Here is a 20,044-nt window from a genome sequence, read left to right as displayed (position 1 = left end):
TGTTGTCTGGCTCTGCAGAGGCACCCCCGTTACCACTGCGCGGTGGGTGCCGGGAGCAGAGGATCTGCCGGAGCAGTTGATCCCCCGACGGGCGCCTCGTTGGAACTGATTCCCAAGAGCATCAAGCAGAAAGTGGGGAGTGGCGGAACGACGGTCAGAATCATCCTGAAGGAGCAGAACAAAAAAGGTAACATCAGTTCAGGTGAACACTGCAATGTGCTTTAGGCGAGCCTTCTTCCCTTGCGCCTGAAGCTGCGGTCAGCGCAGGATTGGGGCATATCGGATTTTTCAACTTTCCTTTTTTGAATAATTTTTTTTATTGGCATTTTTGATAATTTTATACATATTTAACATAATCATTTCAAACATTAAAATACATGGTTTTTTTGAACTTCCTTCCCTCCCTTCATGGGTTCCACGTTTAAATTTGTTGCATCTTTTAATAATAATAATAATAAATTTTTATTTATACCCCGCCCTTCCTGGTTCAGAAAACTGGGCTCAGGGCGGCTAATAACAAATTTAAAACACTTAATTGATGCAAAGAAAAACAGCATAAAATACAGTATAAAACGTAAATAGCAATAAATTCAGAATTCAAAAATCAATTTGGGGGAAAATCCATGCAATAAACATAAGATGATCACCAGGGCTAGCTGGCTAAATTAGTGCTATTTGGGCCAGTGAGGAGACCGGGGGAGAATTAGCTGTGGGATACCAGAGCGGGTAATCTTCTTTTACCATTATCCATCTGTTATATATCCATGATTATCATAAATAATTCCACATTACAAGTGTCATTACATCCCTGCCAAAGATTTTAACTGTTTATGATGGTCCTTTAAATAAATTACAAATCTGCTCCCGTCTTTAGAAAATACTTGATCTTCCTGGTTTTGGATTTTCCTCATCAGTTTCGCCATCTCTCCTTACTCCATCAGTTTCGTCTTTTGTTGGTACTTCTCCTTCCTTCCATTTCTGAGCTAGGAACATTCTCACTGCCATCGTTGCGTACATAAAAAGTATTTTGTCTTTTTCAACTTTCCAATTCCCGAAATGATTGGTGCCACAAAGTTGCAATGTGACTTGAGAATTCAAAAGATATTTTGGTTACATCAATACAATTGAGTTTTGCTTGGTAAGAAACGAGTGTGAAAATGTGCGCAGAAATCATTAACAATGATGGCCAAGGAATTGCATTCATATTATTTATGTTTTTAGCACGACCTGACATTTTCAGAAGGTAACGTTAAAACCCTTTGCTTTTCCGGAAGCAGTTGATGCGCTTCTTCATCAAATGTAGACTTACCAAGCTAAAGTTATTCAAATAATAATAATAATAATAATAATAATAATAATAATAAAAAATAGCAGATTGGAAATTCTCACACTCCAAAACATATTTTTCAGACCTCTCACGGATGAAATAAGCAAAAATTAAGCTTCGCGCCCTAAAAAGGCACACCCTAGTGCACGTGTCGTATGATACAACACCTGGGCTGCTCAGAGATCTGCAAGAGTTGGGCTCTGCCATTGATTTGTTTGCAGAGAGGTTACTGTGGGATGTGATCCGTGAGAGGCAGTCAAGTACAACATTCCTTGAAATGCTAGAGAAGACATGCCAGGAACTTCCTGTTCCTCCTGGCTGGAGCATCCTTCCTTTTGCATGTATTAGAAGGTGGGTGTGACCTAACCTGTCCAGGTAACAAAAGGACGAGTCACGCAGCACACCTCTCTCTCTTTTTGACTTTCTTCTTCATTTGACCAGCTTCTAGCTAGGACTGCTCTGCCAGCTCTCAGCCAGCAGAAGCACTGGGATTATTCCCCCATATGGGGTAGATCCACATGTACATATTTGTAACTAAGTCTGCTTTCAGGAATCCAACCGTGAACTGATGTGAGTAAACTTCTTTTATTGACTTTGAATAAGAGTGTCGTGTCTTTATTCTTTTAAGAGGGATTCAAGGGAACTTACCAGGAACGTACAGTTCAATCTGAGACACTCTGAATTGTATAATAGTGAGAGGCTCACACGAGCCTTCAACCAGCTATCTGCTGTGCATATAAAAAGGGGGAATGTAACTCTGCTACATAAAGGAACTTGCTAGCGCAAGTTAGGAAGGATATGAATAAACAATATATCCTCTCCTGCCACCCTGAACATTCCCACAGTTACATGACAACAAGCATTGATTCCCCTTATCCCCCAAGCCCTGCTCCAACTGAATCTGTCCCTATGCACCTGCCATCTTGCTGGATGTAATCCATTAGTACAGTCAAATGCAACATTCCTTATTTCCCTAGCACAGGGAGAGGGACATCCAGTCAGTGTAATTTCCTGTTCCGCTGGTCTGGAGCGTCCTCCCCCTGCGTGTGACCTGGGAGATGCGGCTGGCTCTGGCTGACTCCATAAAAGAGCCGCGTCACGCAGCCATTTTCTCAGTTCGTCTTGAAGTTGTCTTGTTCCAGTGTTGTCTTGTTCTCTCTTTTGCTGCCACGCTGCTCTCCTGCAGCCACTTTGTTGTCTTAATGTAATCTTGCTCTCTGCTGGCTCTCACGTGAGTTCAGTCTCCCTATGAGATGAACTCACAGTTTCTTTATGTAACTACCAGGTAAAGCCTGCCTTTCAGGCATCAAATTGTGAACTGAAATGTGAGTAAACGTCTTGTTACTTTACTCAGAAAGACTCTCGTGTCTTTATTCTTTTAGGAGGGATTAAAGGGGACACCAGGAAATGATCTTAACTAAGAGATTCAAACAAATCTGCAAACTAGCTTCCAGCTATATTGAGGGGAATCTGCTCTGCTACATCACTTACTAGCTTGAGAGAAGGAAGGATAATACTTATTCAATATATCCTTTCTTACTATCCTTAAGGACGCGGGTGGCGCTGTGGTCTAAACCACTGAGCCTCTTGGGCTTGCCGATTGGAAGGTTGGTGGTTCGAATCCCCACAACGGAGTGAGCTCCTGTTGCTCTGTCCCAGCTCCTGCCAACCTAGCAGTTCGAAAGCATACCAGTGCAAGCAGATAAATAGGTACTGCTGCGACGGGAAGGTTTCCGTGCGCTCTGGTTTCCGTCACGGTGTCCCATTGTGCCAGAAGCGGTTTAGTCCTGCTAGTCACATGACAAGGAAAGCTATCTGTGGACAAACACTGGCTCCCTTGGGCTGAAAGTGAGATGAGCGCTGCAACCCCATAGTCACCTTTGACTGGACTTAACCATTCAGGGGTCCTTTATCTTTAGTCATGTCCGCCTCTTCGTGACCCCCTGGACCAGAGCACGCCAGGCCCTCCTGTCTTCCACTGCCTCCCGCAGTTTGGTCAAACTCATGCTGGTAGCTTCAAGAACACTGTCCAACCATCTCGTCCTCTGTCGTCCCCTTCTCCTTGTGCCCTCCATCTTTCCCAACATCAGGGTCTTTTCCAGGGAATCTTCTCTTCTCCTGAGGTGGCCAAAGTCTTGGAGGCTCAGCTTCACAATCTGTCCTTCCAGTGAGCACTCAGGGCTGATTTCCTTCAGAATGGAGAGGTTTGATCTTCTTTGGACTCTCAAGAGTCTCCTCCAGCACCTTTACCTTTTACCTTCCTACTATCCTTAACTTTCCCAGACATCTCAAATGGCTTGAACTTGGACTGCACTCTTTATTTTTTTTGTATTTTCACCTGTGGTCTTCTCTCTTTCTCTCTCTCTCTCTCTCTCTCTCTCTCTCTCTCTCTCTCTCCAGCTTGTGTATACAACGGGAAGACCTACTCGCATGGAGAAGTGTGGCACCCCACGATCCGCCACTTTGTGCTCCTCCCCTGCATCCTGTGCACCTGCAAAGACGGGAGCCAGGATTGCCGGAAGATCACATGCCCCAAGGAGTACCCCTGCGAGGAACCCGAAAATGTGGAAGGGAAATGTTGTAAAGTCTGCCCAGGTAATAAACAGACACACTGACTGCATTTCATGCTTGTGTGTATTACCCCTTTGCTGTATAGGAAGGGGGGGGCGGCAGATTGCGGGGGGTGGGGGTGGGGTGGACTAGATGAATCTCAAGGGTCCCTTCCAAGTCCACAATTCTAGGATTCTAGGACTAGGAAGAATACTAAGGTGGGGCGTGCACAGAAATGCATATATTTCCAAAACACATGGGGAAAGATGCATGCCAAAATGTGAATTTTAGGCAACACTGAATACAAAAATGTGTACGTTAGGAGGAATTTGTACTCAGATCGCAAACTGGTGTGGAAATGTGGAGAACGGATAGACACCATATATTACAAGGACAGGAAGAAACATTACAGACAGAATAATTGCCACACACAGGAAGAACCAGAAGAGAGTTTGAATGCTTCACCTGTGGGTGTATTAATCATTTCATGTGCCGATACGAATGGAAGCCGTTAAAACTGCAGCTGCAAAGTAAAGGATTGCTATTTCGACTGGAGCCTAATTGGAATTTGTAAGATCTTGGAAAGCAGAAATAAAGCAAATCATCAAACCATCAATTCTAGCTCACAGGTTGCCACCTAAATTGTTTAATTTGGCATCTTGGTGATTGGTATTATTAGTTGTATTGTAATTTGGCATTGTTATAATGAGGTTATGGGACGTGGGGGCACTGTGGGTTAAACCACAGAGCCTAGGGCTTGCCGATCAGAAGGTTGGTGGTTCGAATCCCCGCAACGGGGTAAGCTCCCATTGCTCTGTCCTAGCTCCTGTCAACCTAGCAGTTTGAAAGCACACCAGCGCAAGTAGATAAATAGGTACCACTCCAGCGGGAAGGTAAATGGCATTTCCGTGCGCTGCTCTGGTTCGCCAGAAGAGGCTTAGTCATGCTGGCCGTATGACCCGGGAAAACTGTCTGCGGACAAACGCCGGCTCCCTTGGCCAGTAAAGCGAGACTGGACTTAACTGTCAGGGATCCTTTACCTTTTTATAATGAGGCTATTATTGGATTATTGTAATTGAAAACTAATAAAAAGTATTTTTTAAAAAATGGAAATGTGGAGAGTGGGAAAGTGGGAAAAATTAGAATATGGGAGCTCGCAAAATGGGTGGACTGGCCCATCCCAATGCAAGGGTACGCCAGGGTTATGTGAAGTCTACAAATCACTCGGTGCAAATGTGGCTCCCACATCTCTGCCACAAGAAATTTCACAGGTTCCCTGAAGGATGAACTTTGGGACATGCTGCTTGTATGCAGAGCTGCCACCTCTGAATTAAACACCACTTATTTATAGCTCTGTCCCAGGAAGAAAATCTCAAGGAAGTGGCCACTGCCGGCTGGGGTGATCAAGAACCTCGACTAGACACAATAAACCCAAACTTAATTTATTAATTACTCCGCAAGCAAAAATAGAACATTACCAGTGGCGGGTGAAGGAAACACCCCGAGGGCCAGACTACGTCTCCGTGAGCCCCTTGGCAGGCCAAAGATAAACATGGCAGGCGGTTGGAAAACAAGAATGATGCAGGGGGAACCGGGAAGAGTGTAAATGACACCTCGGCGTGGGTGTGTGAAGGAGCCAGCGGGGTGTCACTCATTTGGGTCCTGGAACTGGGACCATGCCATGACCTGAGGCTTTGGTGGACTGTCTCGCCAGAGTGGTGCATGCTCTAGTTATCTCTCGCTTGGACTACTGCAATGCGCTCTATGTGGGGAAACAGGACAGGGGAAGGAAATGTGGTTCATGTTGTTGTAAACAAAAATTGCCCTTTTCCCTTATGGGGTATCCAAGAGCCTGTATAGAGTCCTTACATAGGTTCCCTATTGGTAGGAGAGAATAACAGAGGCCAACCAGAGAATATTGAGAAGCAAAGCAGCTAGTAAGCTTGATCTTTATTGATCTGTTGCAACAGGGTGCTCCCCTCAGACACAGGAGAGGAGGAGGAACCCAGAACAATGGTGCGCAAGGCCTTACAAAGACTTTTGAAATTGCCACCCTGTAGATCAAGAACACCCCCAGAAACATCATGCATACATCACAGAAGGGGTGTAACCTAAGACCACCACTCAGATACATCATACCTACATCACAGAAAAGGCGGTCTTAAAACAGAAATTTGAATGTTGTTTTTCTCCTGTCATTGTTTATCTCCTGTCTGACAGGTTACTTGATTGGATTGCCTGGGGAGCCTGGCCAGTCTTTTGTACTGATAAATACTTAGTTCCTGGGCCATGTCACAGGCTCACACCCTATTCATATCTTAAATGTGCCCTTAAGACAGGATTTGTGAGGAAAGAGACAATGGGGAGGTTTCCCACTTTGACCTTGCAAAGGAAACATTTGCTCAGTTTAGGAATCAAAATGGTTCCAGGTCGGTCTTCCTGTGCTGATCTATGTACATGCTTGGTTGGTACACTTATGAAGATTACCATATATCTAAGACCTCAAAATTCCTATCACAATATGAAGGAGTGCAGAGGCGGTGTGGGCAGCGGGATGAGCTGTCAGGAGTTCAGCCTACACTCGAGTAGGACCCTGGCAGAGACACATACCCGACTGGCATGTTCCCTCCCTGCTGGTCGATTGTTCGGGAGCTTCATAAGCTTTCTTCAGTCATCACAATGACCGATGCCAACAGAAACCGGCACACTTAGGGATCTGCAGAGTTTGCGCATCTTGCGTGACAGACCTCAGCAACTCAGCATTTTGGCTAATCTACCTTTATTTACATATAAACACACACGATGCACTGCAACATGGCTCCCTCTCTCTCTAGCATCAGAGAGAAAGAACAAAGGACAATAGTCCCACTTCACGGAACACAGTAACACAAACATCCTGTCTCCTTCACGTCCCACTCTGTGGAGTCAAAACGCATACTGTCATGTGATAGACAACAATCCCATGACTGCAGTCATGGAGCAGGAATTCTAACAGGCTCCGTGCAAGGCAGTGGAGAAGCAAGGGAAGGAGGGAGGGGCGCTGGGGCAGCAGTTGCAGTGTGTAGCCTCGAGCGTGGGGGTCTTTTGAGGTAGAGTGGATGGGGGGAGCGGTGGTAGAGGCATGTTTATTATGCGCAGAGCTTGGGATGCAAGCACACACCACACAGCCGAGGAGGTGGTGTGTTGCGGAGCTGGCAGAGAGCTCTGGACTGCGGGAAAACATCCAGAGTGTTCCCGCCTCCGACGGGCGCCCGAGGCACACAGGCACCAAGGCCCCGCTCCGCCTCGCTTACCTCCTGCTCTCCCCTCCCCGGACTCTCTGCCTGGTACCCTCCACGGCTTGGAGCCCTGGCTTGCAGCGCCACTACGCCCAATGGTAAAGATGTCTCTGTTTGTGTGTGCTTTTAGAGGACAAAGAGGCGCCCACCGACAGTGGGGTCGATACCACCAGATGCCAAGTGTCCGTCTACATGTTTGTTCCGTCCTCCGCCTCGGAGAACCCCAAAGAGAACTTGAGGAAGATTGCGATCGAGCGGGAATCCTCGGAAGATGTCGAGATCTACATCTGGAAGCTCGTGAAAGGTGAGGAGCTCTTTTGAACCTGCAGCGCTCTCGCTTTTTTAATGAGTATTATGAGTTTCATCTATTTATTTCGAGGACTTATACACAGTCTTTCAACCAAAGCATTTTCTCTTTTTTAAATAATAATTATTATTAATTTTCCATTTAAACCTGTTTCATTGAATTCTTCACCAGCCAATTAGTTCAACACTTGTAAGTAGAGAGATATGCAATTTCTTCATTAACCAATCTTTTTTTGAACAGATATAGACATCAGAATTGGACATTTGCTGATTATACAAAGCTTCACAGGCTGCTCTCCGCTGGGTAAAGTCTGGCACTGTGATTCATTTAAGGACTTTCAGAGACTTCAGTTTGTTAGTTTTGATGTTTTGAATTATTCCATAAAGTTTTTCACGTTGTTATTGTTTCTGCCCATCGTGTTGCTTTTAATAGAGAATCAGGCAATAACCTGGGAAGTAAAATTTACTTACTTAGAATCTGGCCCAAATATAAGCCGCTCCTTTAATGCAGCAGTCTGGTTGGTCCTAGAACAATAGGCTTCAGAATGCAGCAGTCTGGTTGGTCCACAGGAGCCACCCAATCCAGCTCCAGGTGGAAGTGAATCTGCAACCTGATTGGCCTACAGGTGAATCCCGGAATTAGCCAATCACGTGGGGCCCATTGTGTAAATAATGTATATAAAGCAGACATTCTGGGGGAACTTCCATTCCTCCTCACCACTATGAGCTGAATAAAGAGCACAAAATCCACTCTCGACTCCGAGTATATTTCACAACTTGAGAGTCCAAACTCAAAGCAACTCGGAAGGAGGGGGTAGTAAATACTTCCAGAGTAACAAATGCTTTCTGGACCAAGAGAGCAGGTCACCCAGTTCCTTGTCATGTTTGACCAGTGATATCACTTACAACCTGTCAGCGGTGGAGGCGCTATGTTTGTGGGGGTTGCCTGTTTTATACGGCGTTCGTTGGGTGGTCCCTAGGCTGGAGACCAGAGGAGAGGAACCACCCAAAAGGAGTGATGTGGAAGGAAAGATTCTGGGCAGCGGAACAAGCCAAACTGAATTTCAGGTTTTTGCCAATGAATTGCCCCCCCCCCCAAAAAAATCACGCGCAGAAGGTTGCCGTGTGAGAGATTGTCCCAAAGTCGCTCGGTGAACTTCAAGGCCAAGACAGGATTTGAACCCAGGACTCCGCAATCCTGGCACTCTAACCGCTAGACCACACAGCCCTATGGGCTTGATAGGAGGCTAATGGCGCACTGTCCCCTCTCCGCCTGCCACATTGCAGTGTAGTGGTTGGGCTAAGGTAGGATGATGGTTCTGGGGGTGGTCTTCGACTCCAGGATGGACAATTTAAAATGTCTATATAAGGATGGGCACACCTTTGTTCTGGGTCTTCCTCCTTCTCCTGCGTGTGGGGGAGAACCCTGTTGCAACAGTTCAGTAAAGATCAGGCTTACAAGCTGCTTTGCTTCTCAATATTCTCTGGTTGGTCTCTGTTGTTTTCTCCGACCGATGGAGAACCTGCAAAGGACTCCATAAGGGCTCTTGTGTTCCCCGTAAGGGAATAAGGGCAGATTTTTGTTTATTACATCATCATCATCATCATGGATCCATCCGAAGTCTGAGGGCCCATTTCACAGAATCGTGGAATTGTAGAGTTGGAAGGGTCCTCAAGGCGTCATCTAGTCCAACCCTCCGCAATGGAGCTTGCCTCTGTGTGGATGGGGGTCCAGGAGGGGTCTCTCAGAGCAGGGCCCAGACCCCCAAACCATTTTTTCTGAGTGCCCCAGATGTTTCTCAGTAGGTAATTAATTTTGGGGAGATCGAATGGGAGTAACCGGGTAGGATATTTACACGAAGAAATAAACTAATTGAAGATGATTTTATCTAGAGTTGCGAAGGGGGGGTGTTCAGGGGGTGATAATTGAAGGGGAACTGAGTTTATTTGGAGCGGGATCTGTGGTGAAGTTAATTGGAAGGACCTGACCTAAGGTAATCTGGGGTGGAGCCCCAATTAATAGGAGACTATCTGGCAAAGGGCTGGATGTAAATATCAGTTGGCATGTCTTCTGTGGCATTCAAATTATGGATCTGCATTGTGTATGTGGGAATTAGCATATGCAAATTCCATGCAAAGTTGTGCCCCGAGGCTGCAGCCCCACATCTTTTATGTGCCTAGCAAATTGCCCCTGCTTTAAGTCTCTTGGCAGGATTCGCCTCTGTGACTCAATGTGGGCGCCCTCTCTCTCTCTCTCTCTCTCTCTCTCTCTCTCTCTCTTTCTCTCTCTCAGAAAAAAAGGCACCTCAGTCCGTTTTCCTCTCCGCTTTAAACAATTGACTCAATGGCAGCGGCACAGAAAGGCGCATAAATCTGCAGACAAATATTTTTATATTTCCTGTTTGAGCCACGTTTCAAAACGTCGGGGGATTAGCAGAAACCCAAAACCCAGTTGCTGTGTCTGCCAGGACGGATGAAATATGTACCACGTTTGGCCAGAGCTGTGGAAAAAAAGGGAAGGGAAGGGCAGAGAGGAGGAGGTTTCTCTTAGATAGGAGAAGGGATGAACGGGCAAAATAGAATAAATGCCCTTTTTATGCTCCGTGTTACGGCACAAGCCGGAGCTCCAGGTGGTTCGACAATAGAGCCAAAGAGTCATAGGATTGTTGGAGGGGGTCTCCAGCGGTCATCTAGTCCAGCCCCCTGCAATGCAGGGATATCAGCAGAAGCATCCATGACTGATGGCCACCCAACCTCTGCTTAAAAACCCCCAAGGAAATACCATATTTTTCGCTCTATAGGACGCACCGGATGATAGGACGCACCCAGTTTGGGGGACAGGAGAACAAGAAAAAAAATATTTTGAATCCCAGAAGCCATAACAGCAAGATACCGTGGGACTTCTGGGATACCGTCTGGCTGTTCTGGCTTCTGGGATAACTGCGCCAAGCCTCTTCAGGGCAACGGGATGAAGGCTCCCCCTGCCCGGAAGAGGCTGCGCACAGCTAAGGCAGAAGCCAGGGCAGGCGCGTGGCTGAAGGGTTGCTGCGCAGTTCAAGCGAAGCTGGAAAAGGACAGGCTTCGCAGGACAGGCGCGTGGCTGCGAAGCTGGAGGAGGAATAGAAGGAGACCCTTCTGCTGCTCCTCCGGCTTCTAGGCAGGCGCGTGGCTGAAGGGGTGCTGCGCAGTTCTCCCTCTCTGAGCAACACCTCTCCTGTGAAGGAGAGGCGCTGCGCAGAGAGGGAGAACTGCCCAGCGCCCCTTCAAGTGAAGCTGGAGAAGAAACAGAAGGAGACCCTTCTGTTCCTCCTCCGGGTTCTCAGGACAGGCGCCTCGCTGGGAATCTGGAGGAGGAAAAGAAGGAGAAAAAAAGTGTGTCCTATGGAGCGAAAAATACGGTAGTTTGAGCCTGTTCTTAGGTTCGCTTCCAGCGACATACCTGAGGCCGGGGAGTTGTCCATGCACGTGACAGAATGAGGTGGTCGAATCCTGGCAAGGCAGCATGGCCTGTGCCACTTCAGTCTGCATAAGAACATGAGAAGAGGCTGCAGGATCAGGCCAGTGGTCCATCTAGTCCAGCATGTGGTTCTCACAGTGGCCAACCAGAGGCCCATTGCGGTGTTAAGCTGTGGGCCAGACCAGGGGCGAACGAAGGCGTCGTGACACCCGGGCAGGGCGTCGCTACGTAGGGCGCATGTGCGGTGTCACTATGTATGACACATGTGCTGTACGTAGCGACGCTGCACATGCGCTGTCCATAGTGGTTTGCCAGCAGCAAGTTTTATAACATATAACTTTTTTAGATTCCCCTTTTAAACTCACAGCGGTTAGCTTGTTGCAAGCTTGTTTAAGCTTCTCAATATTAGATTCCTGTAAGGTAAAGGTAAAGGGACTCATGACCATTAGGTCCAGTCGCGGACGACTCCGGGGTTGCGGCGCTCATCTCGCTTTATTGGCCGAGAGAGCCGACGTACAGCTTCTGGGTCATGTGGCCAGCATGACTAAGCCACTTCTGGCGAACCACAGTAGCACACGGAAATGCCGTTTACCTTCCCGCCGGAGCGGTACCTATTTATCTACTTGCACTTTGACGTGCTTTCGAACTGCTAGGTTGGCAGGAGCAGGGACTGAGGAACGGGAGCTCACCCCGTCGCGGGGATTCGAACCACCAACCTTCTGATTGGCAAGCCCTAGGCTCTGTGGTTTAACCCACAGCGCCACCTGCATCCCTTTAGATTCCTGGTAATTTCCCTTATATCCCTCTTAAAAGAATAGACACGACACAATCTTGTGTAAAGTATACAGTGGTACCTCGGGTTAAGTACTTAATTCGTTCCGGAGGTCCGTTCTTAACCTGAAACTGTTCTTAACCTGAAGCACCACTTTAGCTAATGGGGCCTCCTGCTGCCGCCACGCCACCGGAGCACAATTTCTGTTCTCATCCTGAAGTTCTTAACCTGAAGCACTATTTCTGGGTTAGCAGAGTCTGTAACCTGAAGCGTATGTAACCTGAAGCGTATGTAACCTGAGGTACCATTGTATATAAAAGAAGTTTACTCACACATTCAGTTCACAGATGGATCCCTGAAGGCAGACTTAGTTACAAAGTATATACATCTGGAATCTATCCCATATGGAGATAGTCCCTTTGTCCTCTGTTGGCTGGAAGCATCTCTAGCTAAAAAGCTGTTGCTCCAACGATGGAGGAAGTCAAAGAGTATGCAGTGTGCCTTGTCCTTTTGTGTTACCTGGTCAGGTAAGGTCACGCCCACCTCTAGTCACATGTAAGAGGAAGTAAGTCCCAGCCCAGGAGGAAACAGGAAGTTCTGACTGGCTGGACCAAAAATCCCCTTGCATGTCCACTCCAGGAAAACAAGGGATGTTGTACTTGACTGCTATCTATGTATCACATCCCACATAATTTTCTAAACTATGCATCTGTGTCTGGTTATTGGTGGTTGTTTTTTGTTTTTGTTTTTTTTGTAGGAATCTTTCATTTGATCCAGATCAAGAAGGTCAAGAAACAAGAGTTCCGGCAAGAAGTGCAGAACTTCCGGCTAGTTTCCAGGACAAACGAAGGTATGGTTGACCCGAGCAGAGCTTTCGAAGGTGGCTTGGCGGTTCAGATCGGGTCCGTTTGGGGCTTTGCCAACACAGAATCCCAGAGAGGTGGTGGTTTGGTAAAAATGTTGTTAACTCCAGCGGGTGGAACAACCGAACTTACAAAAATGTATTTAATTCCCCCTCCCCTCTCCGCTGAAGCATAAAGGTAAAGGGTAAAGGGACCCCTGACCATTAGGTCCAGTCGTGGCCGACTCTGGGGTTGCGGCGCTCATCTTGCTTTACTGGCCAAGGGAGCCGGCGTACAGCCACAGGTCATGTGGCCAGAATGACTAAGCCACTTCTGGCGAACCAGAGCAGCGCACGGAAACGCCGTTAACCTTCCTGCCGGAGCAGTACCTATTTATCTACTTGCACTTTTGACGTGCTTTTGAACTGCTAGGTTGGCAGGAGCAGGGACTGAGCAACGGGAGCTCACCCCGTCGCGGGGATTTGAACCACCAACCTTCTGATCGGCAAGTCCTAGGCTCAGTGGTTTAACCCACAGCGCCACCCACGTCCCTTCCATTGAAGCATAGCTGTCAACTTTTCCCTTTTCTTGCGAGGAATCCTATTCGGAATAAGGGAATTTCCTTTAAAAAAAGGGAAACGTTGACAGCTATGCATTGAAGCAGGAAAGATGAGGTAGGATTGCAAGACCAGTGGGGTTGGGGTTGGGGGGGGGGGATGCAATAAAATTCAAAGACAAGCTACCTTGAAACATTTGGCTTTCTTAGCTGTTGAGGTTAATGCACACACCCCCAGACACTTTACTTTCTGGTACAGCTAACAACATCGTATGGGGGCTTCTTGTAAAACTAAGCATGCCATGTGCGGCAAAGCCCTCTTGGGAGTCTACCACTGAGATTCCAGGTTGGGGGGTGTGTGTCTTGAGTGTTTGAATGCTCCCCAGTGGAAAATAACTCCTGGCTTGCAGAACACTAACATGCCAGAGAAAGTTTGGAGTCTTTTGGTTAAGGGGGGGGGGGGAGAGAAGATGCCTGGGAATGATATGCTAGAGCAGCCATAGTCAGCCTGGCACCTAAATAAATAAATAAATAATATTTATACCCCACCCATCTGGCTGGGTTTCCCCAGCCACTCTGGGCGGCTCCCAACAGAATATTAAAAACACGATAAAACATCAAACATTAAAAACTTCCCTGAACAAGGCTGCCTTCAGATGCCTTCTAAAGGTCATATGTTTATTTTCTTGACATCTGCCAGGAGGGTGTTCCACAGGGAGGGCGTCACTACTGAGAAGGCCCTCTGCCTGGTTCCCTGTAACTTTGCTTCTTGCAGGGAGGGAACCGCCAGAAGGCCCTCGGTGCTGGACCTCAGTGTCCAGGCTGAACAATGGGGGTGGAGACGCTCCTTCTGGTCTACTGGACTGAGGCCGTTTAGGGCTTCAAAGGTCAGCACCAACACTTTGAATTGTGCTCGGAAACGTACTGGGAGCCAATGTAGGTCTTTCAAGACCAGTGTTACGTGGTCTTGGCGACCGCTCCCAGTCCCCAGTCTAGCTGCCGCATTCTCTGTTCCCCAACAAACACTTCCCCAACCTGACAAGCACCGGAAAGGAACGGAATGTGGGTGAGCTTCAAACCAGCTGCCCTTGCAGACTTAACCAGGTGCGAACACATCGCCTTAAGATAAATAGATAAAACTTTATCTGCATTAGCCAATGGCCATAGCAACAGTAAAACAGTACAGTATACGCAGAAAAGGAGATTGGATATAAGAGCACAATTTAAAGTCCTGAATCAGCCGTCAGTTAGTGGCCCTTATTCTGACTGCCCCTGCTATGAACCTAGCAACCTTTGCTGTTATTTGATAGAAGAAAGGCCATTGTGGCAGTGGTTGAGCGTCCTGGGATGGTTAGTATGAGTGGGGTGATGATCTCGTTCCTCAGGTCTTTGGAATCGACCCTCGAGTACCACAGATGGCAAAACATCCAGTCTTGCAAGTGTAAAAGCACGTCTGTATTTTGGGATAATAAGTTTGTGCAGCTATGGGGCCCGAGAATCAAAATGGAGAGGTGGAAAATGAACATACCAAGGGCAGAATTTCCTTATAGTGGCCAGGTCGTTCTGATGCTCGATATCTTTTAGACATTGACCAATTAGACTGTTTGCTTTAGTGGGGCCCATAGTGAGTAGGCGTTGTGGGGATCGGCCACAAGAGTGAAGTTTTTGATAGACGGTTTTAAGCCAGGCACTTTTATGGGAGTCTTGAAGTACTAGGGATAGCAAACCAGGGGGATTTGAGTTTAGGCGGAGCATAAAGTTAAGAGTTCTTTGCCAAGTCCGTACTTCTACTGAAGGGAGACTTGCCTCCAGTCGCAATGCACATTGCCTTAAGCTCGCAATTTGTTCTGTTCTGCGCCCTCTTAGTCACTGGACTGCTGGACGTCTTTCTTCTGTCTCTGCACTTTATGGGACATCAGAAGCTGCCAGAGACACCCGCTCACATTTCGTCGAGGGCGGGTCGAGGGTTACGAAACCCCCACCCACGCTGAATCGCATCCCTTCCCGAGTCTGTAGAGCTGCTTGGTGTCTAATAATATGCAATCCATCTGGCATTCTGGGAAGCGGAAGATGTGTCAGACGAATCCATTCCCCCTCCCCATATTAAAAATAATCCCCCATATTAAAAATAGCTCCTGGAGAATTCCTGGAAGATATGTAAGTGTTGTTACCAGAAACTGCAAGGACAGACTTTGCTTTCCTGTAGGAATCATTTGTTAAGATTGCTTAAAAGGCCAGCAGACAGATACCTCTCTAAGGTTAGCGATTGTGTCATGGCTGTTCCGGAGCATGAAAGACGCAGAACGTCATTAAACTCTGGGACTCGCTCCTGCGCATAGCTGTCAACGTTTTCCCTTTTTTAAGGGAAATTCCCTCATTCCGTATACGATTCCTCACAAGAAAAGGGAAATGTTGACAGCTATGCTCCTGTGGGAGGCAGTGATTTCCACCAAACTTTAAAAGAGAATTGGATAAATTTGTGGAGAACAGGACCATCAATGGCTTCTAGCTATGATGTGGCTGTGCTCTGCCACCATAGCTGGGAGACAGAAACGCTCCTGAATACCCCTTGCTGGAAACTACAGGAGGGGAGAGGGCTTTTGTGTGAGAATTTTCTGCTGTGGTCTAAACCCCTGAGCCTCTTGGGCTTGCCGATCAGAAGGTAGGCGGTTCGAATCTCCGTGACGGGGTGAGCTCCCGTTGCTCTGTCCCAGCTCCTGCCAACCTTGCAGTTCAAAAGCACGCCAGTGCAAGTAGATAAATAGGTACAGCTCCAGCAGGAAGGTAAACAGCATTTCTATGCACTCTGGTTTCCATCTCAGTGTCCTGTTGCACCAGAAGTGGTTTAGTCCTGCTGGCACATGACCCGGAAAGCTGTCTGTGGACAAACACCGGCTCCCTCGGCCTGAAAGCGAGATGAGCGGCGCAACCCCATAGTTGCCTTTGACTTGACTTAACCATCCAGGGGTATTTTACCTTTTTACCTTTGGGGCATCTGATTGGCCACTGTCAGAACCATAGGTGCCAACTCTTAAGGGGCCCAGGTCCCTCTGCTGCCCCCCCAATAAAATATTTGCAGTGGGGGGTCAACAGTCAGTTGCAGAGGAGGCTGATCACAGTGTGGCTTGGCTTCAGTGGCTGCTGGGGAATTCCCAGACATGTCCTCTTTTGAGGGCGAGGGTCCTATATTCTCATCCGGAGAGAATTTTACATTTTAACGCAAATGTCCTGGATTTTGAGTTTTTTAACTTTTGCATGCGTCATCAACCCCCCCCCCCAAATCTTCTGGTCAAGTTGGTGCCTCTGGTGAGGACAAGTTGCTGGACCAGAAAGACTGTTTAGTCTTCTCACCTTCTTAATGTCTGCCACGAATCTGTTTTAAACCCACAGACGTCCATGACCTTTCCATATCTTGCAGCAAGTTTCCATTTAATGTTTGAATAATAATAATAATAATAATAATAATAATAATAATAATAATTTATTATTTGTACCCTGCCCATCTTCTGGGTTTACCCAGTCACTCTGGGTGGCTCCCAACAGAATATTAAAAACACAGTAAAAGATCAAACATTAGAAACTTCCCTAAACAAGGCTGCCTTCAGATGTCTTCTAAAAGTCAGGTAGTTGTTTATTTCCTTGGCATCTGATGGGAGGGCGTTCCACAGGGCGGGAGCCACCACCGAGAAGGCCCTCTGCCTGCTTCCCTGTAACCTCACTTCTTGCAGGGAGGGAACCACCAGAAGGCCCTCGGAGCTGGACCTCAGTGTCTTTGGTCAGCTCGAATCTAGAGGCAGACTTGGAGAGGCCCTTGGCTGAAACATTGGAAACCCACTGCCAGCGTGGTCCAGCCTTTGGCAACCTGGTGCCCTCCAGCTGTTTGGCACTACGGCTGCCCTGCCAAGTGCCAGGGCTGGATCTACTATGAAACTCATGAAGCTGCAGCTTCTGGGCCACTAATCCTGGAGCGGCCCCAGAAGCAACTTGAGTACACATTGCTTTAAAAAATTGGCGCATGTAGACCCAATTTGAGTCATGCAACTCAAACGAGTTATTTTTGTTGTTGTGAAGATTTCAACAATCTCAGAGTCTGAGAGCCAGAAGCAAAGTTGTTCTAAAGGGGGTTGCGATCTGTTCTGGAACAACTCCATTGAAGACGATATTGATGGGACCCAATGTTGCGAAGGGGCCCCCATGACAATTGAAGCTTCATGGTCCCCAAAATTTAGGTCCACCACAGCCAGATGCAATTGACAACGCTGGCTGGGAACGATGGGAGTTGTAGTCAAGGCATCTGGCGTTTCGCCAGGCTGCCAAAATCTGGTGTAGGCAATACCAAGCTAGGCGGACCCTATGTTTTAACCTAGCCAAAGTCATCTTCCTGCGTTCCTTATAGAGGGCGTGTGGTTTGCGAAGGAATAGATTCATTTCGCAAAAGGCGGTTCATCTGCAGAAGGAGATTCTCATTTGCAAAAGGTCACGCTGCAATAAATTAGTATTTAAAGTACCAGAGGATCCTTTCTCTTTGCTAGCATTTTTTATTTTTTGGAGGATGGGGGGTGGGGGAGAGATAATATTCTATAAATAGTTTATTGCCCTTATAGGGTATACGTTTCATGGGAATAGTGAGTAATGAATATCCTTCTATCTTCTCTCAGCTTACTGGAACACGTTCCTGGTGCAAGGCCCAGAGGCGAAGATCTCCGAAAGTCCGGACAGAGAAATCAAGAACTTGTAAAAGAATTGGGGGTGGGGGGTGGAGTCTATTGATATTAATATATATGGGGGAAAGTTGCCTTATTGAGTAAACTATCGCCGCAGAAGCAGGAAAGACAATCTGCAACCAGCTTTGTGAAAATGCCAGCAAATTAACCCCTGGGAATGAGGACGACCAATATGGCTGCTTGACTTCAACGCTCTAGGTGCTGCCGATGCACCCAGCCTTTCCAAATACTGCAAGAGTGAATGGATGGCTCTTTTGCCTGCTTCCTGCGAAGGGTAGTGGGGGGGGGGGGAGAACCAAGAAAGATGCTTTAACCTTTTAGGGGAAGGGGAGACTGAGGGGCTGCCACTTCCTATAGAGCACGTAGGAAACCGTCACAATAGAGCTTTGATTCTGCTGTTTCACCGATTGTTCTGGGATAGCAAAGGGCAAATAGGAAGAGGGTTTCCGTTGCAGAAACGGAATATTTTTCATTTGCCTCCCAGCCGCTCTGTCGGAGTCTCTGTGTCGCTCGAGGTTTTGGGTGCAACCAAGAATTGATGAAACTCCAAACCTGCAAGTTTTGTCATCCGATGCCGGAATTTGAAGTCTGAATTCAGGAACTGGAACAGGCATTCCAAATTTCAAACGATCTCCCCTGGATACTTTGACAAACTGCACTTTAAAAAGCCCATTTTCCTTCTGCCTCTCATTTGAATTTTGAATGTAAACCTTATGTCAAGTGCTTTTGTTTTGTTTGGGTGTCTGGCGCAGAGGTTGCCCAAAATTAACCCCGCCTTGGCATTCCGCAAACTCATCCCCATTCCCCCGCTACTTTACCCTATGAAAAGCGTTCTTCAGAAAAGCAGTTTGCACAACCCACCAAGGAAGATAATAACACAACTAAATTCAAAACAGTAGCAATTGCACATTTATTCCAAAGTCAATTGAAACGATTTAGTTTATTATTTTTATTTATTAAATTTGTATACTGCCCTTCATCCGTAGATCTCAGGGCAGTTCACAGCATAAAAACACAAGATAAAAATAGCAAATACATAGCAAAGCAAAACAATAACCCCCTTCCCGCTGCCGCCAACCCCCCAAAATAAGCAAAATGGATGAATTTTATATATATATATAAAAGTGGTACCTTGGGTTAAGAACTCAATTCGTTTTGGAGGTCCGTTCTTAACCTGAAACTGTTCTTAACCTGAGGTACCACTTTAGCTAACCACTTTAGTGATTTCTGTTCTCATCCTGAAGCAAAGTTCTTAACCTGAGATACTATTTCTGGGTGAGCGGAGTCTGTAACCTGAAGCGTATGTAACCCGAGGTACCACTGTATACTTTTCAGATATATACATTTCACTCATTTTTCAACCAGTTCAACATTTCAAAACTTGACTTCCTTCCCCCCTCTTTCTGTGGGCCCTTCATTTTATTTTTAATATCTGCAATGCAGGAATGTTCAGTCGTCCCATATGGGGATCAAACCTGGAACCTTGGCGTTATCATCACCAGTCTCCAACCAACTGAGCTATCCCGGATCAGGTTCAGCAATTGCCTTGCACTTGCAAACTACCTAGGTGCATATGCACTGTATATTTTTTTAAAAAAATAATAATAATGGCAGAGATGGTAAATGCTGCTTGCTCACGGCAGATGCGTGGAAGAATTGGGACACATGATGTCTGCATTCTGCTTCCACAGTCAGAGGCAGCCCTGATTCTGAATCCCAGCTGCCAGGATCCTGTGCTCGAATCCTGTTTGCAGGCTTCTGGGCTGGCCACGGTGAGAACAGGATGCTCGACTAGATGAGCTGTTGGCTGGCTCCAGCAGGCTCTCATGTTCTCAAAAGTGGTTCAGCCCTTCCCACATGGAGTTGTTGTTGTTTAGTCACTTAGTCGTGTCTGCCTCTTCGTGACCCCATGGACCAGAGCACGCCAGGCACTCCTGTCTTCCACTGCCTCCCCCAGTTTGGTCAAACTCATGCTGGTAGCTTCAAGAACACTGTCCCACCATCTCGTCCTCAGTCGTCCCCTTCTCCTTGTGCCCTCCATCTTTCCCAGCATCAGGGTCTTTTCCAGGGAGTCTTCTCTTCTCATGAGGTGGCCAAAGTATTGGAGCCTCAGCTTCAGGATCTGTCCTTCCAGTGAGCACTCAGGGCTGATTTCCTTCAGAATGGATCGGTTTGATCTTCTTGCAGTCCATGGGACTCTCAAGAGTCTCCTCCAGCACCAGAATTCAAAAG

General features: G+C 47.2%; 1 protein-coding gene across 1 annotated transcript in view; it reads left to right on the top strand.

The window, feature by feature from the left end:
• Positions 1–18,922, top strand: part of CHRDL2 (chordin like 2) — a 34,469-nt gene extending 15,547 nt beyond the window's left edge. The window contains exons 7-11 of the mRNA XM_081002247.1: positions 19–187; positions 3,728–3,922; positions 7,286–7,459; positions 12,448–12,540; positions 17,747–18,922. Of these exons, the coding sequence (XP_080858373.1) occupies positions 19–187; positions 3,728–3,922; positions 7,286–7,459; positions 12,448–12,540; positions 17,747–17,826 (711 nt within the window). The 3' untranslated portion in view covers positions 17,827–18,922. The remainder of the gene's footprint in view (positions 1–18; positions 188–3,727; positions 3,923–7,285; positions 7,460–12,447; positions 12,541–17,746) is intronic.
• The last annotated feature ends 1,122 nt before the right edge of the window (positions 18,923–20,044 follow it).

Source organism: Podarcis pityusensis, assembly GCF_964106645.2.
Source record: "Podarcis pityusensis genome assembly, chromosome: 4".
Taxonomy (NCBI): Eukaryota; Metazoa; Chordata; class Lepidosauria; order Squamata; family Lacertidae; genus Podarcis; species Podarcis pityusensis.
This window is presented reverse-complemented; position numbering and strand designations above follow the sequence as displayed.